The sequence below is a fragment of the Astatotilapia calliptera genome, chromosome 10, assembly GCF_900246225.1.
Source record: "Astatotilapia calliptera chromosome 10, fAstCal1.2, whole genome shotgun sequence".
NCBI lineage: Eukaryota > Metazoa > Chordata > Actinopteri > Cichliformes > Cichlidae > Astatotilapia > Astatotilapia calliptera.
Genome location: NC_039311.1, coordinates 4977264 through 5002953, shown reverse-complemented (window position 1 = coordinate 5002953; position 25690 = coordinate 4977264). Strand labels below are relative to the sequence as shown.

Sequence of the window (25690 nt, the reverse complement as noted above, 5' to 3'; positions counted from 1 at the left end):
CTTGTGTTGATTAGTCAGTCCAGTCTCAATGTTTTGAGGTAGTTGAGTTAAGCTGAGTGATAATGTTAGTGTGTGTGTATGTGTGTGTGTGCGTGTTTATCAGTCAGTCCCTTTTTGCTGAGGAGATGGATGGCTTGTGGAAAAAAGCTGTTGTACAGTCTGGATGTGTGTGCCCGAATGCTTCGGTACCTTTTTCCAGATGGCAGGAGTGTGAAGAGTGTGTGAGAGGGGTGTGTCCGATCAGCCACAATGCTGGTGGCTTTGCGAATGCATCGTGTGGTGTAGATGTCCTCAATAGAGGGGAGAGAGACCCCGATGATCTTCTCTGCTGTTCCCACTATCCGCTGTAGGGTCTTGCGGTCTGATATGGCACAGTTCCCAAACCAGACAGTGATGCAGCCGCCCAGGATGCTCTCGATAGTTCCTCTATAGAAGGTGGTCAGGATCGGTGGTGGAAGCCGGGCCTTTCTCAGTCTTCTCAGAAAGAAGAGACGCTGTTGGGCTTTCTTGTGCAGGGAGCTGGTGTTGAGGGACCAGCCGAGGGCCATCTCCAGGTGGACGCCCAGGAATTTGGTGCTGTCGACGATCTCCACAGAGGAGCCGTTGATGCTCAGCGGTGAGTGGTCGCCTCGTGTCCACCTAAAGTCAACAACCATCTCTTTTGTCTTGTCAACATTCAGAGACAGGTTGTTGTCTTTACACCAGTCCGTTAGTCTCTGCACTTCCTCTCTGTACGCTGACTCGTCGTTCTTGCTAATGAGACCCACCACGGTCGTGTCATCAGCGAACTTAATGATGTGATTTGAACTATGTGTTGCTACACAGTCATGAGTCAGCAGTGTGAACAATTCAATTCAATTCAATTCAATTCAATTTTATTTATATTGCACCAAATCACAACAACAGTCGCCTCACAGAGCTTTATATTGTACAGTAGATCGTACAATAATAGATACAGAGAAAAACCCAACAATCAACAATATGACCCCCTATGAGCAAGCACTTTGGCGACAGTGGGAAGGAAAAACTCCCTTTTAACAGGAAGAAACCTCCGGCAGAACCAGGCTCAGGGAGGGGCGGTCATCTGCTGCGACCGGTTGGGGTGAGAAGGAAGACAGGATAAAGACATGCATTCAAAGCTCTTCTTTTGGATGTTGGCTGCCTTTCCTTCCCTTCTCTGTCAAGATGATCCCACTATTCACTAATGTTGAGGTCCAGGGTTTGGGGAGGCCAATACACAACTGATAGCATTCCATAATGTGTTTTTCTATTTGAAGATGGTGGTGTTGTAAATGCTATTGTATAATTACGTTAGCACAATGGTGATAGAAGGCCCCAACCCCGCCTTCCTAATGTGGGAGCCAACCAATAGGACCACTCCCTCCATGTCTGCGACCAGTGAGACCACAATCCTCACCATCTAACAAGGTACCAGTGATATGAGACACATATGTTGCTTTCCACTTGTATGCACAATCATATTGGGTCACGGGTGGTATATGGGAAGTCTGGTAAACAGGTCCCTGGTGGCAGGAAACTAAGTCCGTGGGTCAGAGGGGGCCAGCCGAGATTCAGTCTCTGAGCATGTTACATGTAGGACACTGGGTTCTGTGTTCCCTCTGTTTAGTTTCTGCCCATGTGTTCCTTCTGTTCTCTGTCTGTTACTGTGTCTCTGAGTCCAGTCTGTGCATTTCCTGTTTTATTTTGAAGGTCTGTGTCTTATGTCAGTGTGTTCAGTTTTGTGCTCTCCCTGTCTCGTCTGTGTAATCAGTGTCAGCCGTGTCTCCCAGCTGTGTCCTTTCAGTCCTGTTCACCTCTTGTATTTAGTGTCTGAGTCTCACCCTGCTCGTCGTTGCGTCGTTCTTCATTCTACTCTGTTTTTTCTGTTTGCCCGGTTTCCTGTCTGTTGCTTTCCCAGTTTAGTTAGTTTTCTGTTCAATCGGCAAACTCCCAATAAAGACGGGTGTTTTGACTTCACATTTGCCTCTGTGAGTCCTGCTCTTGGGTTCCTGCCTGCCTTCACACAGCCATGACATTTTCTTCTTTTTTTTCCTGTTATTTATCTTCCTTCGTTGAGTCTCTGTTTCCTCCTTTTCTGCTTTTCTGCTTTGCAGTTTTTCGCTTTTTCCTTTTTATTTGTTTCCTGTCTTTGTTCCTGCTGCTTTTATTGGAAGCAAGCTCCTCTGCAGAAAGAAACGCAATGTAGGACACATGTAGCTTTGGAAGATGGGTGCAACACTGACTGTCCAGCTCAGCTCAAAATTCAGTGTTTAGACATTTTCCTAGCTCTCCCATCTTCTTCTTCTTCATCCTCCTCCTCCCTTGGTCTCCTCCTCGAACCGCCTGGTACTGGGTTGGGGGGCAATAGCACAGGAGCATCCTGGCCATTGTCTCCATCGTCATCTGTGTCACTATCAGGAACACTTTCAGTGTCGCTCTCAGATCCCTCATCTTCCCACCACCTGATTTCATCAATAATTGGATCTTCTTCTGCTACATTATTGTACACGGGTTGTTCTATTTCTAGAGGTGGATTTCTTTCTGTGTAATCTCCTGCTCCCATCTCTGCTCTATTAATGACCAATGGTCGTTCTATCTGTTGGGGTGGATTTCTTTCTATGTTATCTCCTACTCCCATCTCTGCTCCATTAATGACCAAGGGTTGTTCTATTTCCTGGGGTGGATTTCTTTCAATGCCATCGCCTACTCCCATCTCTGCTCTAAAATTTTCCCAGGGTCCTGCTATTTCCTGGGGAGGATTTATTTCGATGCCTCCTGCCGGAACATCAACTGCCTCCTCTTGTTGTGGCAGTTGATTATCAACTAAACCACGCAACTGATTGATTTCAATCCAGGGGAACATCCTGTCAACTGCTCTAAGATTTCCCTGTTGCAGCAGTGCCAAAAGCAGCTCATTGACTGCTAGTCCTACACCAACATGGTTTTGTTCACCATCGTCATGGTTTGGTGAGCCGTCTCCTCTATCCATTTTTTGAAAACAGTCTGCTTTAATAGACTGGAGGAAACTGGTCGGTACAGCTGTCAAACTTTAGCTGATTGGTACAGAACTTTTAAAATGTCCTTGAAAAAGAGTTTAAATCTCTTTAGGAAACTGTTTAAAAACACGCCGCAAATGTGAACTAATCGCAACTGATTGCTGTGAGGAACACTGCGAACTAACGGCTATTTAAGGATTTTCAGATCAAAGTCAAGATTTTGATTGGTTGTGCTTTGAGCTGACTTTTGTGACGTCATCGAATTTGGTTCATTGTGATGACGGTCAACGTTCTGCTGATGAAAAAATGTCGCCGGTGACTGAAACTTTTACAGGAGAAGCATTTCCCACAAAGCCTTGAATGAATTATAGTGACAGAAAGAAAGAAAGAAAGAAAGAAAGAAAGAAAGAAAGAAAGAAACAGCAACAACTACTAAACAGAATTTTTGCACGTTTAAAATCACCATGGCAATGCGCATGCGCATATTCTCCTGCACGCAACGGGCTTTGGAGTTGACGTAGCGCCGCAATGCATTGTGGGAGCACCAGGCCACGAATCAAAACAAACACACTGTAGCTCAAAATGAAAAGGACGGTGTAGAGACAGTTTGTGTCCACATGCAAAGAGACGGTACTTGCAAAAAGTAGCGTGCATCGGAAATGTGGACCCGTATGAAAGTGGAGTAGAAACCCTGAAGACCAAACCGCTGTTGACTTAGCATGATCTGTTCTCGTACCTTGTCTGTAAAGTCAGCGCATACACGGCGCACCAGTTTCGCCGTCATAAATCTCTGGAGGCGCACATCCAATTCACCAAGGACTGGGTGCAATTGTGAGTACGCCGTCATTCAAACCAAGTGAAGTCAGCTTGAGTACTACGAGTAAAATGCGTTTGATTTCCCTCCGAACATTCAGATTAGTGCAGCATAAATTCATTCATGAGGGGAAATTACAGTGAGAACATGTGGAAGCTCTGTTAGATGGATGCCATAGTGAGTTCAGTGCACTGATGTGACATTGTCCTGAAGGATTTAGTTATTCTCTATGGTTAATGAAATTACACTAATTAATTCATATTTATTATAAATAATCCTAATTACACATCTTGCTTCCGTGTTTGTGTGCTGTGTCACTAAATACATTTTAGTGACACATTTTATTTTAGTTTTATACATTGATTAATGACCTGCAGAATCGCCTTATCATATTAAGTGTCCACAATTGTCACTTAAAGTCGAACTTTATGCTTTCTCACTCTTGAAAGTGATTACATCCTTGCATTACATACTTAAGTTTTTTGCTGATAGGTTTCTAAAAAGAAACATGCAGATTTAAAATATAACATGCAGCTTTCTATATATGGATACATAAAAACACTTTAGTTGTTACATTTATGATTAATGTATTTGAACGTAGACACAACACATTTGTGTCGGCCTTGGCTTATTAAAGTTCGTGTCTTGAACTTTGCCTGTGTGTGTTTCAGGTACTGCACTCTCAAAGACTGAATCAACCAGCATTGCAGCCATGGGTCATTGTGAGCATCACAGGGAAGGTTGAAGCCGCCCACTGCAGCTGTATGGCCAGAGTCGCGGAGACCTGCACCCATGTCTCTGCTCTTCTGTTTAAAGTAGAAGCAACAGTGTGGATCTGTGGCACAAGGACTGTTACAGATGAACCTGCATACTTGATTTTGCTGGGTAATATGACCAAGATACAGCCAGAGGTTGGCCATAAGATAGACTTCTCCTCTTCAGCTGCCCAAAAAAAGGCTCTCAATCAAAACATAAACAGACCATCTGTAGTGACAGGTAAAAGAAGCCGTCCTCAAAACAGAAAAATTCACAGGCACAGACGGTATCCACGCGCCTTCACGTCTGCAGTGCCCGGTGGTGCTTTCCGTGGCTCGTTACAAACGATGTGACATATATGAAGTCGTAAGTGTTCGTGTATTTAATATCGTACTAGGCAGATTTACTGCATTACCATTTACTACACATTTACCTGTGTGTGTAACATTCACAATGATACTGTTGATGGTAACGTGTATGATTCCCGTACCTGACAGGGACTATTGACTTTTTGTACACAGTTGATTATGTAAAGCCCCTTGCATTGGATTCATAATCAAGTTCACTGATTGACTACCCTGCAGTGCTGTTTTCCTGTATTCCTGTTTCATCCACTTTAATGAAGTGTCCTGTGTTATAGTAACAGTGAGTTGTGGATTCACTTAATGAATGCCTAAGTTGGGCTTTAATCTGCCTTAGACTTACTGATCTTCTTTGAATCAGCACCACAATAATCGTAAGGGCACTGACAAAACATACAAGTATAAATAAATAAAATCTATAGAAAGAGAAATATGTTTGATATGTTTTTATTAAGTTGCACACAAATAGCATTCTCTGCCAACAGGCTCAGAAGACAAAACTATGTAGAAACTGTGGAGGCAAACTTCTTTTCTCATGTAGTAATCACATGTTTAATCATATCACATTAGTTATAGTAATATCACTTTCTCACTTTACTATAGTAAGAGCACTCCCATCACCAGTTTACATGCATGTGGAATGTTAACACAGTGAGGCCATTGTAATGGGAGACGTTAAATAGATAGTGGGATGATCCTAGTGTTTCACTGGGATGCTCTCTCCACATTGCAATGTGTTTATTAAACCCACTTCAAATCAAGCTCACTGGGTGTGTTGCAGGTTATTGTTAAAATTTCCATAACAAAACACATAACAGACCGGAACCACAGAAGCAATGTGTACAAGCAGGTGGCAAACACAAGTTTTTGAAGTATTTGTACAACACATGCCTCTGCAACAGCTTCAGTGTTTCCTGGAATTGATTCGGAAACAATAACAAAGCTAATATCTATCTGTTATGACAGTCAAATTTCCCCCAAATAGTCTTGGTTGAGGTCGAGTGACTGTGAAAGGTATATGATCACAACATTTTCATAATGAACTATTCAGTGACCCCTCTTCAAATATTTTGTCACAGGACAAACATAATCTCTCATAGCATCTTTGTCGTGATTTTACAGCTCTTTGACCTTTGACAAGTGGACCCTAACATGGCAGCAAAGTGCAACAATGTCTCTTCGTGTGCGGGTCAAGAGTTCACGGTATGCATTTAATTTCTTGCATGTCTGTAAATGACTAGTACAATGGTATAAATAATCCTTCACATTTTCCAGTATAAAAGTGGAAAATATATATAAATATAAAATAAATATATTACATCGTCTCATCGGGGCAACCTAAAAGACTCCTTTTATGGCTAGTCTTTGCACATCATAATAACACAGAAGAGAAGAAAGCAATTCATTCTCGATTGCTCTTAATTTCAGGGGATTTTCCAACCTGTTTTGGTTCAAAAGAGCCAAAGGAAAATCCTCATCAATGTTAGAGTGACAACTACATGCTTTTATTGCATGTGCACTGATAATGCTTACTGTCCTGTCATTGTAAGTCAGTCAAAATACATAAATAACACGTTGTGATCATACTGAAGACCACAGACGGCAGTCCAGGCATCAGGTGAGATAAAGGAGCTGGAGACATCACCTGATAAAGAAAAAAAGAGAAATGGAAAAGAGAAGTCTCCTTTATTGCACATTTTTCACCAATCACAAGCCTCTTCTCCCCCCTTCTGCCACCCTAGACTTTTGACCAATCACCGATCAGGATGAATTGCATTACTGGCTGATAAGGATACGTTGAAGAGGATGGATGGATAATAAAGCAACATGAGCATAAATGAAAGCAAAAATATTATGCAAGCATCAAGGCACAAAGGAATTTCAATTGGTTTACAAAAAAGAAGCCAGAACAGCGCAGCTAATATTACGTAACTTTAGGTGGCACAGAAGGAAATCCTGTGCTCTAAACAACGGAAACAGTTAAGGGAGATGAGACAGAAAAAGAGGGGACACACACACACACACACACACACACACACACACACACACACACACACACACACACACACACACACACACACACACAAAGGTACACAGAGGACAATGAAACAGGGGGAACCTAACCTAGACTTATTTGCACATGTGTGACTTTCTTAGTCTCAGACAATTTGCATGTTAATGATCAAGGAACTGACCTCACAGCCGATTGTTTGTCAGTGGTGCTAGTTTCAGTCATTGTGGAAATGTACTGTTTAAAAGGTTGGGGAAACCTGTAGCCAGCTGAGACTGAAGAAGTGACTTGGTTGAGTGACAAAATGTTTCTCCCACTGAAAACGCTACGTTGAGATTTACAGAGTCAATCTTTTGGGATCTTATAAGGACATTTTAAAAACTTACTCAGCATGGTTGTTTTTTGTGGGTTTTCCTTTTTGCTTGTTTAAGAGAATAGTAATTGTATTTTGTTCATTTCATGAAGAATATAATCTCTGCTAACAATGTAGCTGCGATTGACTGGTGTTCCCTGAATGCCTCACATACAGCTCCAGGACATTCAGCCAAGAGTCACTGATCCAACTTCAAGATTTAAATCCCGGATAAGCACATCTGGTGTTTAAGACTTTGCTGCTTCCCTGTTGACTACTGTAATTTGTTACTTTCAGGATTTCCTAAAAAACAAAGCAAAAATGACAGGGAACAGAAAGGGAGAGCATTTTTCTCCTACACTGGCTCCTCTGCACTGGATCCCTCTTAAATACAGGACTGAATATAAAATACTATTTTTATTTCTAGAGTCTAATTTTTTTACATGACACTGTGCACTTCAGGACTTTCAAATATGAAGTTTTTTTTGTTTTTTTTTAGAGTCAAACAGGAACTTGTACTTAGTCATGTTACTCCTGAGTGATCTTATGAAGTGATGATTTTCATCCATGTAACCTGACAAACATTATTGTTGTTTTGGTTAATTTTCACACACAGCTAAAGCTTTGAGCACTTTCCTAGTTTCTACTCACTCTGTTATGTGCTTCCATGTTTCATTTGAACTTCTTTGGTCCATCCACATAAATCCATCCATAAACACGAATCGATTCTGAATTTTCCTGTACCAGAAAGAGATCTGATGAAGGAGGAGCAGAGGGGAAAAGCTCTTCATTTATGTAAGGCTTTTCTCTGTTTTTGCACTTTTTTCTTTCAGTTGTAAATCAGTGTGAGTTTCTCCAGCAGGCTTGCTTCTTTCCTCCTCGTCTCCCATCCAGTACAACATGGTAGGCTGAACCTCACTGGGATTTATGTAGCACCTCTACAGCCTCATTCTAGAAAATTCATACACAATAACATTCACAGCTGTTTATTGCTGTATAAAGACTATGCAGAAGCAGAAGGTACTGGCTCATCAAACTCTCAACAGCAATAATGTAGACATATGAAGTTGGTGGGATTGTTGCAAAGCAAACAATCAGGCTGTGAAGTGTTTTAGCTTTATGGATATCAAAGGGTTGCTCAGTGAATCGACCAATAAAATCTGACACCTTGTGGACAGATGATACCATTACAGCTGATAGAATCACCGGGTTTGTTCTTTTTAGGGGTTATTTTTATGCCTCCAGTGTAACAGTGTGAGCTGTGTTGAAGTACTGCGGGTTCAGTAGAGGTCTCAGGACACCAGTCCTCGAGGCCTGGAGTTGCCCACCCCTGCTATAGAGGATGCATAGGTCTGATCTTGGAAAAACGAAATGTGTTTGGCAAAAAGATGAAGAATCTTTTTCAGTTCACACAGAAAGCTCTGATCCCAGGATGTTTTTAAGGGATTGTCATACTTTTGACATCATTGTATTTGCTGATTATTCATCAGTTCTGTATCTGTTCCCTCTGTCCTCTCCATGCTGACCTCCTACTTCCTGTCCATCTCTCCACCTCAGCTATCTACTCAATTCCTCTGCTATCCTGGTTTGTGTGTTTACGTGTGTGTGCTTGTTTTTGTGCAGCAGCGGGACTTAGTGGAGATTTTCTGCCTGTTGGTTCCACACTTCCACACGCCTGTGATGACATTGTCCTGAACCGCTACTTAAAGGAGTGGCTGGTCCTCTCTTGGTGCTGGATTGTTTAATGACAGATCCTTGTCAGCTTTTTTCTAACAAAAACGCCAAAGGAAAACCCTGTGTCCTTTCAAGCTCAGTCATCAATCCTTCCTTCCTTCTACAAGCTTGCCAAGAAGACAAAATTGGTAAAACTTGGAAAACAAGAATAAAACAAAACTCACAAACAGCTGATCTTTTTAAATTTTAATTGAAAATATAATACAAGGCATTTTCAATGAACATAAATATGGAAGATACAAGTGCACACTGCACATTATTGTCTACAGTTTAGGCCGTCTGTATAAATAAGCATATTTGTTTGGCCACCAATTTGTCCACAGCAGTTATACAATCCACACTGGTTTATAACTCAGTGTGATAGTGAGCACTTCTTTCACTTTTCTTAATGTGCTTTTTATACATGTACAATATAAAAATAAAGGCTTGCGTTGAATACATTTGAATGTCCATAATGTACACTTTTAAAGGACACAGAGTCTTAAATGCACAGCAAACAGATTTCCTCTTTTCTTTCAACTTCCCTCATGAAATCTTGACTTTAGTCTTGAGCTTATATTCTCAAGTGGTTTGCATGAGATGCTTTTACAGTATGTTTTCCTTCAACCTCATCAGCCTTCATCTCAGAATGTCATGTAAATAATTGTAAAAATATCTGTGCACATTAACCAAAAGCTTAAATAACAAACATATGCTCCAGTGTAATTACACTACAGCAGAATATGACCACACTTTCTTCTCTTTTCCAAATCGAAATCATATTCAGTAACAACAGACATTACAAATAGCGCTAATGTGTAAAAACATAATAAATAGTTTTAGTTCTTAACTAATGAAAAGAAGTTCTGGAATCATTCAGTGTATTAAAATGACCTTAGCTATTTGGATACATTCTTACAAATGTGATTTTTACAAAACAGTGCCTCCCTCACAGCAGTTTTTATTCAAAATATGTCCACACATTTTGGAAATGGAAAATAGTTTCTGAACCAAATCTAGTTTATTTGTTTCAGATTAGAAGCAAACTGAAACACATTTGTTAACTTCCAAGGTGCATAAAGAAAGTCTAAAGAGGTCGAGATTGCAGGAATATCTGTAGTGCAAGACTGATGGTCCTGCAATAATGTTGATGGAGTCTTTAGGTTTTTAGCCAAAAACTCCATCAGCTTAAATGAAACTTGATAAAATGGCTCAAATTTGCTGACCTAACAATGCATCTCGAGGCTTCTTAACAGACTTTCGTGCGCTTTACGCTTGTTAACATTTCCCCAAATATTTCTAAGTAGAATGTGAATACTTGATATACTCAAGTAAAGAAACTATAGGAATTTGTCAAATTTGTGCTACATAACTGTATATCCACAATTTTTTTCCAAGGAGTTTAAATACATAAGTACTGAAGTGCGGTGGACCATTTTGAAAGGAGACCTGCCTTATGGTTCTAATCCTGATGTGATGCATAGTGGTGCTCTGCTGCTAGCTGATATATTTGGTGGCCTCTTTTTGATCTTCAGTTCAATTCAATTTTATTTATACAGCAAATCACAGTTGCCTCAAGGCGCTTTATATTGTAAGGTGGACCCTACAATAATACGGAGAAATAATACAAAGAAAGTCATATTATTGTTAGTTGCCCAACAGTAATATGACCCGCTTTGGCAACAGTGGGAAGGAAAAACTCCCTTTTAACAGGAATAATCCTCCAGCAGAACCAGGCTCAGGGAAGGGCGGCAATCTACCGCGACTGGTTGGGTTGTGGCAGATGGCCGGTTGTATATTTTTTCAGTTTCTTGATCCACTACTGGTCAAAGAAGGTGGCTCCTACTCCCTCTTGTTAAAAGCGAGAGCTTTATCCTCACTGTGCGGGACTGTGTGATCACCGGGTGTCTTTCTCTAATGCTATAAGCTCTTTGCGCCAGTCTAGAAGAACAGGTCCAAATAATGAATGTATGTAATGAATTTATGCTGATGACGCAGATGATGACTAAGTTACAAAAGAATGCCAACACAAAGTGGTAATAAAGGCAAACACGTCCCCTGTTTCTGTTGTCCATAAAGGCTGCACTCAACAACGTGCTACCAATTACCCCCCAAAATTCACATATTTACAATTTGAATGCTGCAGGCAACTTTAAATGATTAGTTATTAGCTATTAGCAGTGATGGGAATAACGGCATTACTTTTTTCAGTAATGAGTAATCTAACTAATTACTATTCCTATCGTTACAACGCCGTTACAGTTACTAACAAGAAAATGCGCTCCGTTACTATTTTTCAACAAACAGACGATTGAAGCTGTGTTCAGCTTACTGCATCTTATATCAGTTGCATGGAAGTAGCTGTAAGTAATGTGGACGCTACAGCGTTAAGTAGCTGCGCGCGCTCCCGCGGACGGTAATCATGATCACTGTCTAACGAAAAAGAGAGAGAGAGAGAGAGTTTTGTGACGTTTAGCGTGTTTGGAGTGTGTAGTTAGTGTGTAGTGTTGTGGATAGTTTTGTGTTGTGTGTCAGAACAATGAGGCGACTGCTGTCTCCAGGTAGAAACAGGAGTGATACACCTGCTGCTGTCAGACCTGCAGGTATCAGGCTGTGATGTTCTCCTTTATAGTGGACAGAAATTGCTTTTTTGGAGTGGCACAAATAATTTGTGTTGCATCTTATTGAATGCAGAACAGCTGATTGTTCTGTAAATAGTTTGAAATGGTTATTTAAAAAATCAAGGTAAAAGGTAAATGGATGCAAATAACGTTGTTGTTTGCAAAACTTGTGCATAGGATTTTAAAATTGACAATTTATATTTGCATTTAAAGTTATGAAATATGATTCATTAAACATGTTTGTTGTTGTTACAGTAAAAAATATAACTGTTTCTACTCTGATTTTATGTTTTTTGTCTGATTTTAGATCAATTGTGTTAATACAGTATGTCAAAATGAAAACATAACTGGAAATTCAGACACGTGAGGTTGTGCTGAAAAGAATGATACCAAACAAGTAAACAGTTTTTAAAGGTGAAATGTAGAGGTCAAATCAGAAGTGGTTAAAATGGCCAATTATACCCTGGACCCCAGAGGGTTAAACATTTTTATAAAGTAACGCAATAGTTACTTTTAAAGTAATTAATTACTTTTAGAATATTGTAACTCAGTTACTAACAGTTACTTTTTTGAAGAAGTAACTAGTAACTATAATTAATTACCTTTTCAAAGTAACTTCCCCAACACTGGTTATTAGTACTAGTCAAGAATATAAGCACATTTACTGTTCTGCAGTCCTAAACAGCTCAGTATTATCAGAAGCTTTTGCTCATCTGTATTTAAAGAAGTGAGTTTAAAAGCATTTTGAAAGCAAGTTGAAAACCCAACAGAAGCAAAGCCAAGAAAAAGGATTAGGATACTTTGCAAGGGCAAACTTTATCACACAACACATTATGTTGTCTTTTGATGTCTGGTGCTGAAATAGAGTTAATAATACATAGATTAAACCCAGTGTTTATGAGCAACATTCTCCTTCTTAAACAGTAATGACCTATGAGTCCTTCAGGTAGTTTCTCTAAATAAAGACAATGGATAAAGTGTAGCATGCTGGTGCTCTTTTTTTTCTGTCCGTGAGATTAGCACACACAGCGTTCCAGCTGCGGTTAGTAAATGGCAGGAGGAAAACAGTTTGGAAGAAATTACATTTAAAAATCTAAATATGAAAAATGAAAACATTAAAATCCATAAAGTAGAAAAGATGATACTGGACAAATGTATGAAAATCATATCTATACATAGTTTCAAATGTGTACAGTGCATACAGAGTACAAAAGAACTATAAGTAAGTATTCTTAAAGGAAGTAAACAGTGTGTCTGAGAGCTTGTTGGCATCAGTAAATGACCTTTTCATTTTGAATTCTTTGCTAAATATTAAAGTCCCTTTGAAAAATCAGCAATTGATCCTTTGTGAGAGTATTCCCTTAGCTCATGCTAGACTAGAGATCCGGCCTGGTTCTGTGCAGGAACCATAATGGGCACGCCTCCCATTCGGGTGATGTTGGAGGCCATGATGGTGGAGGTGGGTAGTGGTGGCGGGGAGGGAGCGGTCTGGAGCTGCAGCCGAGGCTGGTTGTACGTTTGCGGCAGCGCCTGTGCCTGAGGCAACTGGGTGTAGCGCTCGGGTCTGGGCATGGAACCGCCATTGCTGCCGGCCTCGGGGGACAATGGCTGTTCACGTGGCAGGGTGGTGTTGTTGTTGTAGCTGTAATGGGTGGGAGTGGAGGCCCCTTGGTGGCGGGACGGTCTATAGCCGGCATTGCTGCCTGTGGCGGTGATGATGGATGCAGTGTCTGAGGGGGGGCGCTGTGGATACTGCTGCAGGTGGTGGTGGTGGTTGTTGTGGTGATGGGAGGACTCTTTGTGGTGTGGGCTGGAGGCGATGGAGGACAGGGTGCCATTCTTGGAGATGATGTCAGAACCCATGCCGCTCTTAGCCCATGACACACGCTTGGGAGCCTGAGCATCCTCCCTGTAGACATCGAGGTGCAGGATTACTTATTTGTGGCGTGTAGATTACTTTTAGAAATGCATAATTAGTTCACAGTAACACTGAAATGGAGTACTTCATTAAATCTTGAAACTATGGTAATTTGTTTCTGCTATCACAGGATATGAAAATTAAATCTGAAAAACAGGCTTCTTAAACAGGTGTGATAGAATCACTTTAGTTTGAGAAATGTGCAAGATCAAAATGTGCATTCCTGTGCAATTGGTACATGTCAAAAGTAAAACCTGGGTCATCTGCAAAGGACTAAAATGAATTTGATTCAAAGCAGCAGCAACAAGAACTTCATCTACCAACGCTGCCACTTATGACTTGCCTGAACTGACACTGTTTAGCACTGTGGCAAAAGGGTCCTGGTTCAGATCTGCTGGCCAGCTGAGATGCTGTTACGAATTTTAAATGATAAAATTCTGCTTGCATTTAAGCCACACTGACTCACTTGATTTCATTGGCCAAGTCATCCTCGTTGTTTCTTCTCCTTATCACGAAGACAAAAGCGAGGCACACAAAAAGGAGGAAGATGAAGCCAGCCACTGAGCCAACTGTGGCACCAACAATCACCCCCACTTTATTGGCTGGAATTAAAGAACATACAATTACTATCTCAAAGAATTTAAAAACACTTTTATTACCTCATTTCGTGTAGAATCAATAGTACTTGTACAGCACTGGCTAGAAAAGCAGATTAATGTTTTATATTCGAGTCATGTAAAGATGTCCTTTCTGTTTGACATAGAGATGGACTAATCAGGTGACCAGTTGTGCTGTGGCCTAGCAAATCAGTTTTAAGCTACAATTCAGTTTCATTTATATAGGGACAAATCACAACAGCTGTTGCCTCAAGGCGCTTTATATTGTAATGTAAAGACACTACAATAATGCTGCGATGTTGATCACTAATTTACCGCTGTCCATTGTTTTCAGGCTTCTGCAACATTATATATTCCCAGGACGCTAGGTTGTGTTGGGCATGGTTGACTGTCCAGACTCATGTTAAAGTAAGACAAATTCAGCCAACTTTGACAAAAGTATAATTTTCTTAGCTGCTGAATAGAAAAGTCAGCTAAGCTAATGGTTACAATGTAAAATGTCACAGCCCTATGCTAGCAACGTTAAACATGTCTGGCAAACAGGGTTTGTTTTTTACTTTGAATCTGTGTAAGTCATGAGTGATAGGGGTTTATAATGATACTTTTGCTAAATTATTGTATATTTGTAATATTTTAATATATATGTAAGAAAGTTCGCTGCATATTCATTTAGTTTTCCTATGACGTGTCAGCAGTCATAAGAAATTAGTAGGATATGATCGTGTCCAACAGAAATAATTAATTACATCGATGCTCGCTGTTCATGCTTGATAATAGTGTATCTGAATGTGTGGTCCATAACTATTTTTCATCACTTATTTTTATTAATAAACCATAACCAGGGTTACACTTGCTGCGTACAGTTGGTAATGTGCAGGTCGATTGCGCAGCTCTTTTCTGCCACCGTGTTGCTGGCTGTGCACACGTATTTCCCCGACATGTTGCTGCTCAGGTTGTTCAGCTTCAGAGTGCCAGTCTTCTCATCTAACACAGCAGTTTACATGGAAAAGACAGTCAAACACACATGAAGACACATTATTTCACATGTATAACAGTTCTCAAAGATGTGCTAAGTGACAATCCCAAAAGACGGTGTGCAGGCTGCTTTTTCTATCAATAATTCACATTTATAGCAAACAATGACTCTTTGTTTTTTCGCTGTGCACTCACTGAGCATGGGTGAGAAGAAGACCTCAGAGGTGGGGCTGGTTTTCTTCCACTTGTACAAAGGAATAGGTTTCCCAGAGCTGGACATGCAGATCAGAGTAACATTTCCTTTTACCTCTGGCTTCCCTGTCATAGAGCACTTCGGAACAGAAGGAGGGACTGAGGGGAGAGGATTATGTAATGTTTTATTACAAGACTTTCTGTTTTACTGTTTCACAGTGAATCTGAGAAGTACAGCTGTGCAACGGGTGAATTTCCCTTACCTTTCACATCCAGGGTAACCGTTTCAGTAATACCATCATTAACAATCTGAAAGATGTAGCTTCCTGAATCGGACTCCCGGGTGTTGTTGATGTAGAACGACACATCTGATGATGGCATCTGATGTAGGAAACCGACACGGCCCTTAAACTGTCCGTCAAACACCTTCACCTCGTTGTCGGTGTAGGAGATGATCTGGACAGAAGGACAGAAAGCAAGCGTCACATGAAACAAAAAGAAGATTAAAAAAAGGGGGTTTTTTGGGGTCTTTTAGTACATAAAAGAAAGCACACAAAGAAGTAGTTGTGCATAACAGATATCACTGACCTGTGTCACTGACATCCAGGTCAGGGATGTAATGGACTTTGTATTTATCCAAAACATTTCCAGAGATTTATTTGCTAAATGTCCAAGTGCAAGACTTTAAAGAAAAGAAAGTTTCACTAACACTGGTAAAATCAGCAGTGCTTACAGAGGAAAGTTCAGGACATCTTCAACAACTCACCTTAGTATCACTGACATTGGACAGAAGTTAGCTTCACTGACTCATCAACCTTTACTGGACTCTACACAAAGTTTTACAGCCTCCTCCAAAGCAACTACACATGACGCATATCGGCAGGTGAGGTAAACAGTGCACGGCGGACTCACAGCCCACACTTTAAAAAGGTACGTTCTCAGTTTAAACATTGGACATGTTTTCTATGTTCAGTTGTGAATAAAATTAAATCTAACCTTCACATTTCCACCTATAAGGCCAAATTAAACAGTAATATTAATGTTCTTGAACCTGATCTATAAATTCTCAGCTCTCATTCTCTGCAATTTAATTAACACAAATTATGCAGGTCTGTATTGTTAGATAAATACTACATTCTAACGAATATGGCTCTTGTACAATAAAAAACAAAACACAACAAAAGAAGCCTGATATAAAACCTAGTTCCAGCATATGTATCTCTGCAGTGGAAGGGGCTGAAATACAGTATAAATAGAACGGTTCAAGGCAGATGCATCATTTACAGTAAAAAGTAAAGATGTTCTTAGATTAAAATCTGTTTTCTTTGAGTAATCTAGTCACCTGATGGTCTGGACCTTGATCACTTGCTGTAACTGATGGAACCTTGAATTCTGCTTTATACCAGAGAATCCTGAAGGAAAAGCTCCTGCCATCAGCTTGTATTCTGAAGTTCAATTACATTTGAGTTATGCACCAGGAAAGTGATCCAGAACATAGCAGCAAAAGAAAAAATGAAGGTTTTGGAGTGATCAAAATAGTCAAAGACCGGACTTAAATCTGATTGAGATGCTTTGGCAAGACCTTAAACAGACCGTTTATTCTCAAAAGCCCTCCAATGTGAAAGAATTAAAGCATTCTGCAAAGAAGAGTGGGCCAAAATCACTCCACAGTGATCTAAAAGCATCATCGCCTGTTACCTTAAAGGTAAGAACGGTGAGGAGCAAAAACTGTCTGTTTAAAAGAGAAGATGAACTGAGGGGCTGCACCAAGAACTCATGCATTGGTATTTATGATTACTTTCAACTACAAATGATGCCAAGCAACTCTAATAGCATTCAAAAACAAAACCAAGAGCTGGAAAAGGCACAATAGGTTCTTGTCAATTATTTTCTCCATATTACTATTATTATATTATGCATAGGAAACATATATTAGCAGTTTGGAAAAAATATCACTTTGTCAAATTTTAGTTACTTACATAATTAGTACCATACCATCCCATTAGAGCACTTTGCTCTCAGACTGTAGGCTTACTTGTTGTTCCTAGTTCATTTAAAAGTAGAATGGGAGGAAGAGCCTTCAGTTTTCAGGCCCCGCTTCTGTGGAACCAGATTTGGATTGGGGAGACAGACACTATCTCTACTTTTAAAATTAGGATTCAGAGTTTCCTTCTTGCTAAAGTAGTACAGTTAGGGCGTGATCAGGTGACCCTGAGTTATGCTGAGGCTGCTGGAGGATTCCCATGATGCACTGAGTATTTCTTCTTCAGTCACCTTTCTCGCTCACTATGTGTTTATATACATATTATTTCTAGTTATTAACCTCTGTCTCACTTCCACAGCATGTCTTATCCTGTTTTCCTTCTCTCACCCCAACTGGTCGCAGCAGATGGCCCCGCCCCTCCCTGAGCCTGGTCCTGCCGCAGGTTTCTTCCTGTTAAAACTGAGTTTTTACTTCCCACTGTTGCCAAAGTGCTTGCTCATAGGGGGTCATATGATTGTTGGGTTTTTCTCTCTATTATTGTACGATCTACCTTACACTATAAAGTGACTTGAGGTGACTGTTGTTGTGATTTGGTGCTGTATAAATAAAATACAATAGAATTGAACAATTTGTCAGAGGGGAATTGCTCACTTTATCTTGTCTAAACACATACGACTCTGAATAGATTGCAGTTAAGTTTTGTTCTTTTATCAGTGAAAATGTTTTTACATTTAATGAATGTTTCTTCCTGTAAAGAGTAAAGTAAGGTGAGACACTAAGGGAAATAATAAAAAAAAAAACCCTGTATCCTTTTCCTTCCTGAGTTCTCTTTCTTCCCCTAAATCTATTTGATTGTGATCCTCCTTTTGGATCATCTATCTGCACAGCACAGTAGTATTAGAAACCTTTAAGTCTTTTCTTGTCTTGGCTTGATATATATTAGACCTAAGTGTAATTGTTTCCTTACCATCTTCATCTGGCTGGTGTTAGGCATCAAAAAGTTCCAGGCGATACTCTTGGAATTTGGGTTGCCACCAGTGTACCGGGCCTGCAGCTCCACATACTGACCCTCGATCACTTCTCCATTTTTCAGGGGTATTAAAAAGTTGGCCCATATGCCTGGATGAAGGAAGAAAGGGAAAAAACACACTGTAAAAATCACAGTTTTTTATTACTTTTATACACCACTGTACATGTAATCAATAATTGTAATCTCTATATTAATTTCTATTGTTAATCTCTGTCTCTCAGACAGTGTGTCTTTTGTCTGCCCCCCTCACAGCCAACCAGACGTGGTAGAAGAAGAAGCCGTCGCTCCCAGAGCAGAGGCTTCTTCCTATTAAAAGAGGTTTTTTTCTTCCCACTGTCACCAAGTGCTTGCTCCAGTTGCTAGAATGTTCTATGTAATACCGCAGGGTTTATCCTACAGTATAAACTGCCTTAATGTTGTGATTCAATTGAATTGAATTCTGACTCTGAATCATTACCTGTACAGTTGAAGGTGCAGCAGGAAACCTGTTTGGATTGTTCTTTGTTTCTCATGCCTGTTTCATGTTTGATGTCATATTTTTTATAATAAAAAGGTTATAAGCAGAATGATATTATAAGATTAATGAGGATCTGCTTAGCTTCTTTTTAATAATTGCCATTGAAGAAAAAAGTTTGCTTCAAGGACATTATTAAAACTGTATCCATGATTTTATATGCATGCGGCTCTTCTTACACAGTTTATAATGTTACATTACCACAGATGTTATCACAGATGAACTTGTGCGTTATTTGGATTTAACGCAATAGTGATAATGAAATCAAGCTGAATAGAGAGAGCACTATCACAGTGAAATGTAATGTTTATTTGAGACCACAGAGAGGCAGCAGAGAGCCAAAACACATCTGCAGTACACACGACCAAATCAGAAAAAAACAAGGTTTTCGCTTACATATTTATATGTGACACGTTTTTATTAGTTAAAGTGTTCATTTAAGTAGTTGATAAATATGACAAATAAATGACAGAGGTTATAAACCCCAGTCACCAACTGTGCATAATTTGTGTTTACTGTATTCAAAGGTTTTCTCAGGGGAATGTCAGTCTCTCCTACAAAATGAGGGTGGTTTGAATCATGGAATTAGTCAACAGAAACCACATATCTCACCTTTTTTTCTCAGGGACCCATAACAGAGAAATGCAGAAAGTATGTGAACCCAATATAAATTAACACACACACACACACACACACACTGGAGCATGACTTTTTGACAGTGGTCAAAAAGTATCAAATGGACAAGCATCTCAGTGCTTGTCCATTTGATACTGTTGACCACAGTATTTTACTAAAGCGATTTAAACACACTGTTAGTATTAAAGGAATTGTACTGGAGTGGTTTGAATCAAGAGTACTAAGTGGACTTTTCCCACATTAGCTGCTCTTCATTGGCTATCAGGCCGCTCTCCTGTGGAACTAGCTCCCAGTTTAGATGAAGAGCATATGTGCACTCTAATTTTGAAATACACTTAAAACCTTCCTTTTTGATAAAGCTTTTAGTTAGGACTGTATCAGCTGAGTCTGAACCTTCCCTTATTTATGCTGCAAAGGTTAGGCTGCTGAGGGCGCTTTACGTTTCTTCTTCACACATCTCTTTCCACTCTCTGTGTGTTTATACAACACTATTGTATTTAATAACTGGGAACTCTCTTCTCTTCTCTTTCCCCTTGCCCATGACTTATCTCAATGGATGGCTGTCCCTCCATGAGCCTGGTTGTATCCGAGGTCTTTCCTGGTAAAAAGGAGATTTTCCTTCCCACTGTCACCAAGTGCTTGCTCACAGGGCACAGAGTGATTGTAGGGGCTTTACCTTATAATATAAATTGCCATGAGGCTGTTGTGAATTGTCACGAGGACACGAGCACCTGGAACATGGCTGCCAAGTCTAAAGTGCACTGTATGTTTGTGTGTATTGATTAGAACCATGGCATGTTCAATTCAATTCAGTTTCATTTATATAGCAACAAATCACATCAGCAGTTGTTTATGTTGAAATTTGAAAGGCGTAGGCACATTATAAAAATTGACAGGACAAACATTCTTCATACCCCACATTATAGTTTCAAAAAGACATTTGAAACAAGCTGTTTATACACGAATAAAAGTCATGCATTATGGATTAGCTTTCTTCACTGCACAGCAGTACCTTCCTGCTAATTAGTACCATTATTTAGATGCCACAGTTGTTACCGCAACAAAACTATTTACATGTAAAGGAAGTGATGTAATCAAGTCCAATCAACAAGAGGCTTCCCAAGCAAACTATTACCTGAAACAACTCACTATTTCTGTGGTGGCTAAATATTCAAAGCAGAGGGGTGGAGGTCAAGGCACGTGACTTGTAGTTATTAAAATCCTAACAATTGAAATAGTTTTAATCAGAAAAAAATATTGATTGTAGGTTTTTTATACAGCATTGTGCAATGATGTACTGAATATCTGGGCTTTTTTAAGGTCAATTAACTGCATTATGGCTACTCTGGAGCAACAGAAACACAAAACTAACAAACAGATAATATTAAAAAACAGCACTATGATGTTGTGGATGTCAAATGTTTAATTAGAACTACTGTTAATCAATAACTGCCATTATTGCAACTGCACAATCAAATGAATTCTCAGAAAATTCATTTGAATTTTGAATTGTTTCTCAAAAAAATATTTGAGAACGGAAAAACAGACTTTTAATGCAACTAGACTGCTGATGATAAAAACAAAATAAAGCCAACCAGGTTTGTTTCTGTAGTGGACACAGAGTTGCTTATTTCATTACAGTATTTAGCTTTTCTATTTTCAACAGACAGTCTCTGGCACTGAGCAAGGAGCGCCCCCCTGTGGCCAAAAGCTATAGAAATTTACACAGTTGAAACCCATTATAAGCTGAATTATTCTAAATTTATAGCATTTAAAGCTCAATTTAAAGCATCACAGATTTGGCAAAATATCTTGTTGGATTTGGACTTGTTGGACTAATGAACATCTCTTGTGCTTTATTGCTTCTCCAGCTCTAAATTATACAGGTGAAACGTGAATGGCAACAATGCACCATGTAAAGAGATCTCTATAGAGAGGAGGTGTAGGTATCAGTTTCTCAGTCACTGTGGAGATGGAGTAGATAAGTGACAGTGATGAGAGAATGTGTGGGCTATGCTCCTTTGGGAACATTGCTTCTAACAAAGAATCACACTAGTGAAGCCATAAGATAGACTAAATAAGGGAAGATGTGGAAGGTTAGCGTAAGAATAAATGTTGCTAAAAACGGTGAAAGGAGAAAACAAGGAGAAGCAGAGATCCATTGTGTCAATGGCTCTTTAGGCCATAAGAAGATTTGGTGCAGCAGTGAGATAGGCCTGTTGTTTGTAGAGGTGCTGACTGATGGATGGTTGGATCAGTGGACATGTAGAGATGACAGAAAGAGGCTTAAATATAAATGCAATGAGTCACTGTGGAGTGGCTCTCTGATGATTGCTATAAGCTTAAAGGGAGCCCAATGAGAGGCTGCTGCATGTCTCACAGATTGGATGAAGGGAAGGAAGAGAAACGGAGACTCTCTGGGATGAAGAAGATTTTACTAAAGCTAAAACAGCAACAAGAGATCTTGAAATGTTTATATTTAGAATAGATGTAAAACTAGATCAGAGAATAGTGTGCCCATGCAGAAATTGTTCTATTTGACACAAATTAGAAACTCCAGCAATGGATAAGTTCACTTTTTAAGCCAAGAAGTTTGGGAAAACACCTAGCCGGAATCCTTTCAAATCTTTGCGGTAAGACTCTGGAATACAAGACTTCCCAACAGGGATGACCCAGACACAAACATTTCAGTGGGGGAAAACAGGCCAAATTTTCAGCTCCTCATTAGTGTGGATGAGCTGCGCTTCATGATTTAGTCTGATCACATGGGCATTTTTTCCCCATCAAAATCTTGCCAAGTGCTGCTTTAAGAAGATTTTCTGACAGAAATCCTTCCTGATTCCAATGAGAGCATACTACATTGAAAAAAAAGATGAAACATGTATAGAAAAAAAAACTTGGCAGAAAAAATTGAGAAATGAACAAGGCCACTGAGATTTACTCTTAAAGTGGTCAGTGAGGCATAATCTTTCCCTCTGTGGCAGGTCTGAAATCTATTCTGCTCGCTTCATGACAATTACTTTTAAATATTCCTTGGTAACTGATGGCAGGGCAGATGGGAGCGAGTTCACTGAAGGGCGTAATGAGGACTGGATAGGTCTCGCTGGATCTAATAGGGCTATTTCACTAAGTCTGATATAACAAGGTGTTTTATGGTTAGCTGGAGAAGCTTTTACTCATCTCTCTCTTTCAAAGTAACAGTTTCTTCACTATATGTAGAGATACCACTTTGGAAGCTGGATATGGAGTTGACAGACTTAATTACAGGGTAGATTTGAATTGGAAAAAAAGTGGGAGTTACACTGTTGTCTCCCAGTTTAATAAGTGCTATAGTTCTGTAGTACTTGCAAAGCTGGTGATAACCACACTGAAAGGGTAAAAACTATCAAGAATAGTGAACTGTGCAAAATGTCCTTCCAACCATTCTTGATACCACTACAGAAACCTAATTTCAGAATAACAAGAAGAAGACAAAACTAGAACGTCTGGGTTGTTAGAGTTGCTAGTTAGGGGAGAGACTCTTCTCTAAGAAGAACATGGGAGGTCTGCAAACAATGAGACTTCCAGAAAAATGTCCCTTGGACAGATGAAATGAAAGTGAAGTGGGTGAGCAGGTAACCACATGGCCAGAAAACAGGGACCCAGTGTAGGTCAAGTTACTTGAAAAAATTAGTTACTGATTACTTCCCCCCAAAAGTAATCCCGTTACTTTACTGATTACTTATTTTCAAAAGTAATTAATTACTTAGTTATTTAGTTAATAAAAACACGATTTACAACCTGAAGAGGTGATAAAGAAATAGATCTTTCAGCCCAATTCTACTTTTTCTTCAGAATCCATCATACAAAATGTAATCAAATGGAAAAGTCTCTTTTTAAAGCTTGTTTTATTAGTTTTAATCTTTTAACTTTATGCATCAAGCAAAAATTAAATTATATGCAACATTCTGACTAGAAGAAATTTGTTTAACATTTAAACCTATTTTCTGCACATTCGAGCACATAAAAGAAAAAATTTTTCGTGTTCACACGCAGTCTTTCAAATAAATGCAAGTGAACCACAGCAAAAAATAAATAAATAAATAAATAAATAAAAGACTCAGCGGTCCTGTTGCTCTATTTTCACCTGTAAAGCAGGCAGATGCTTGCCCTGGTACAGGTGAGCTGCAGCGGTCAGTGGAAGAATCCCCGAGTTTGTCTGTGAATTTCCCATTCCGTGGTAGCGCACTCGGTGCTTGCTCGGAAGTTTAGGGGTTTTTTCGCTGTAAAGCGAAGTTTTCCTCCCACGCAGGGAACAGCGTACGCTAATATTTTTTGTCACTTTTTACGGAATCAAACTCAAAGTAAGGTCAGTACTTCCACGCTTTAAACGCTGCACGCTCATACTCTCTGCCGCACCCGTTATATTATCCATTGTTGATCTGCACACAGGAGTTGCCACGAACGTCGCACTCGCTTACGTCATTGTCATGAGACCTTTTTTGCAATAGTAATCCCTTACTTTAGTCGTTACTTGAAAAAAGTAATCGGATTACAGTACCGCGTTACTGCCCATCTCTGCTGATGACCCTTTGCTTTGTTGAGTGAACCATGAACTCTGTATACCAAAGTGTTCTACAATCCAAACTGGGAGCTGAGAGGCCTCCCATTCTACTTTTGAAAACTCAAAAGCAGAACAGGAGTCACTAATTTAGATTACAATGTAATCTCAGAGCCAGAGTTGTTGCTTTGATGAAAATACTGTGCTATGCTCAAGTTCCTGTGTGTGCTAATTGGATAATTACAGGAAACCCTTCGGACTGATCCCTGTTTACTTCAGCAGACCTCAGTGTAGATAAAGCGGAAACCATGCTTTGATGAGGATGACCTTAACTAACGTATTTCATGCTGAAAAGATGGGTGGAGCGGGTCGTTTGCTTCCTGTCAGCATCTTATCAGCTGCTTTGGTTAAAATGTTAAAGCAAGTGAGCTACAGAATAAAAAAGATATGGTGTCAAACATAAGTGATGTCTCTGTTGCAATATTACCATCAAATACATCTCTTAATGTCTAACTTGGAGAAATAGCTAATTTAAGAGATTTGAGAATAAGAAGAAAGAGCACATGATCTTGGATGAAGATGACAGTGTGGCAATGATGTCTCCATGGAGCACCACTGCCACTGAACCCTGTCTCTGGAGGATGGGTGGAGATGCAATGACGTGCTCTTTCTCATGGAGATAAACCTCCCCTGATAAGGCTTGGACCACTTTCTGTAGATCTGAGGCTGGATTGGTGGTTCCTGTATCTATAAAGTAGGAGGAAAACTCTTAAAGATCAACAGAACCAGATGGTCTGGGTCCTGATGACCAAAGGTCATCCTGTGAAAATCCTTCATGTTTGCCTTGCCCGATAAAATGAATAAAACCAAAACAAAAAAACAACAAAAAAAAAAAAAAACCCCAGCGGACAAAAACCTGCAGAATTGCTGCATTCACATTTGAAAAAGTCCCCAAGTTCATCTTAGTACCTGTTGTTTAACAGATGTCTAAATACTGGCCTGTAGGTTGTTTTGGATACCTGCATCAGAAAATGTCCTGATGCTTTGACCATAAGTTGTTGCTGTTCACACTTGACACATAACAATACCACTAACGTCTACTACAAGACTTTTGGCTTATCCAGTGTATTAATATTTGATAGTTGCAGATTTTTTTGGTCCTTTAAGAAAAGAAAATCAAAAAAGCAGAACTGGGCAGTGTGCACTGTACCTGGCCATGAAGAAATGCTATAGAAGACAGCAATAACTCACTAATTCACAAGGCTTGCAACAAACCAGTAGACAACTATTGTATCAGTATTCCCAGTGCTTTTAAACTTGAAATAATGCTTTGACATCATACCACGGTAATTACAGATACTGACTGAACAGTTTTAGCTCTGAAGATGTGGTACAGTATGCTTAGCTAGACAGAAAGATGTGTTTTTTTCCACAGTCCACAAATATAGTCTGGCTAGTTCCACTGAGATCCACAGTCTGTGCAACATTAACAGCACATTTACGGACAAAAAGAACAAAAGCACCATGAATAATTGATTAGAGATGAGATGAGAAGAAAGACAGAAACAGTGGCACTGTCCAAGCATCTTATTTAATCTTTTAACATAAATTAAGAGGAAATTTAAGGAAGAAACTGAAAACTAACTTCAAGCTGAGAGG

General features: G+C 39.7%; 1 protein-coding gene across 1 annotated transcript in view; it reads right to left on the bottom strand.

Annotated features, from left to right (window-relative positions):
- Positions 1-12234: 12234 nt before the first annotated feature.
- esama (endothelial cell adhesion molecule a) overlaps positions 12235-25690 on the bottom strand; it is a 51104-nt gene continuing 37648 nt past the window's right edge. The window contains exons 2-7 of the mRNA XM_026182422.1: positions 18279-18430; positions 15591-15783; positions 15331-15486; positions 15022-15144; positions 14010-14145; positions 12235-13534 (exon numbers count right to left, since the gene is read on the bottom strand). Coding sequence (XP_026038207.1) covers positions 12997-13534; positions 14010-14145; positions 15022-15144; positions 15331-15486; positions 15591-15783; positions 18279-18430 — 1298 coding nt within the window. The 3' untranslated portion in view covers positions 12235-12996. The remainder of the gene's footprint in view (positions 13535-14009; positions 14146-15021; positions 15145-15330; positions 15487-15590; positions 15784-18278; positions 18431-25690) is intronic.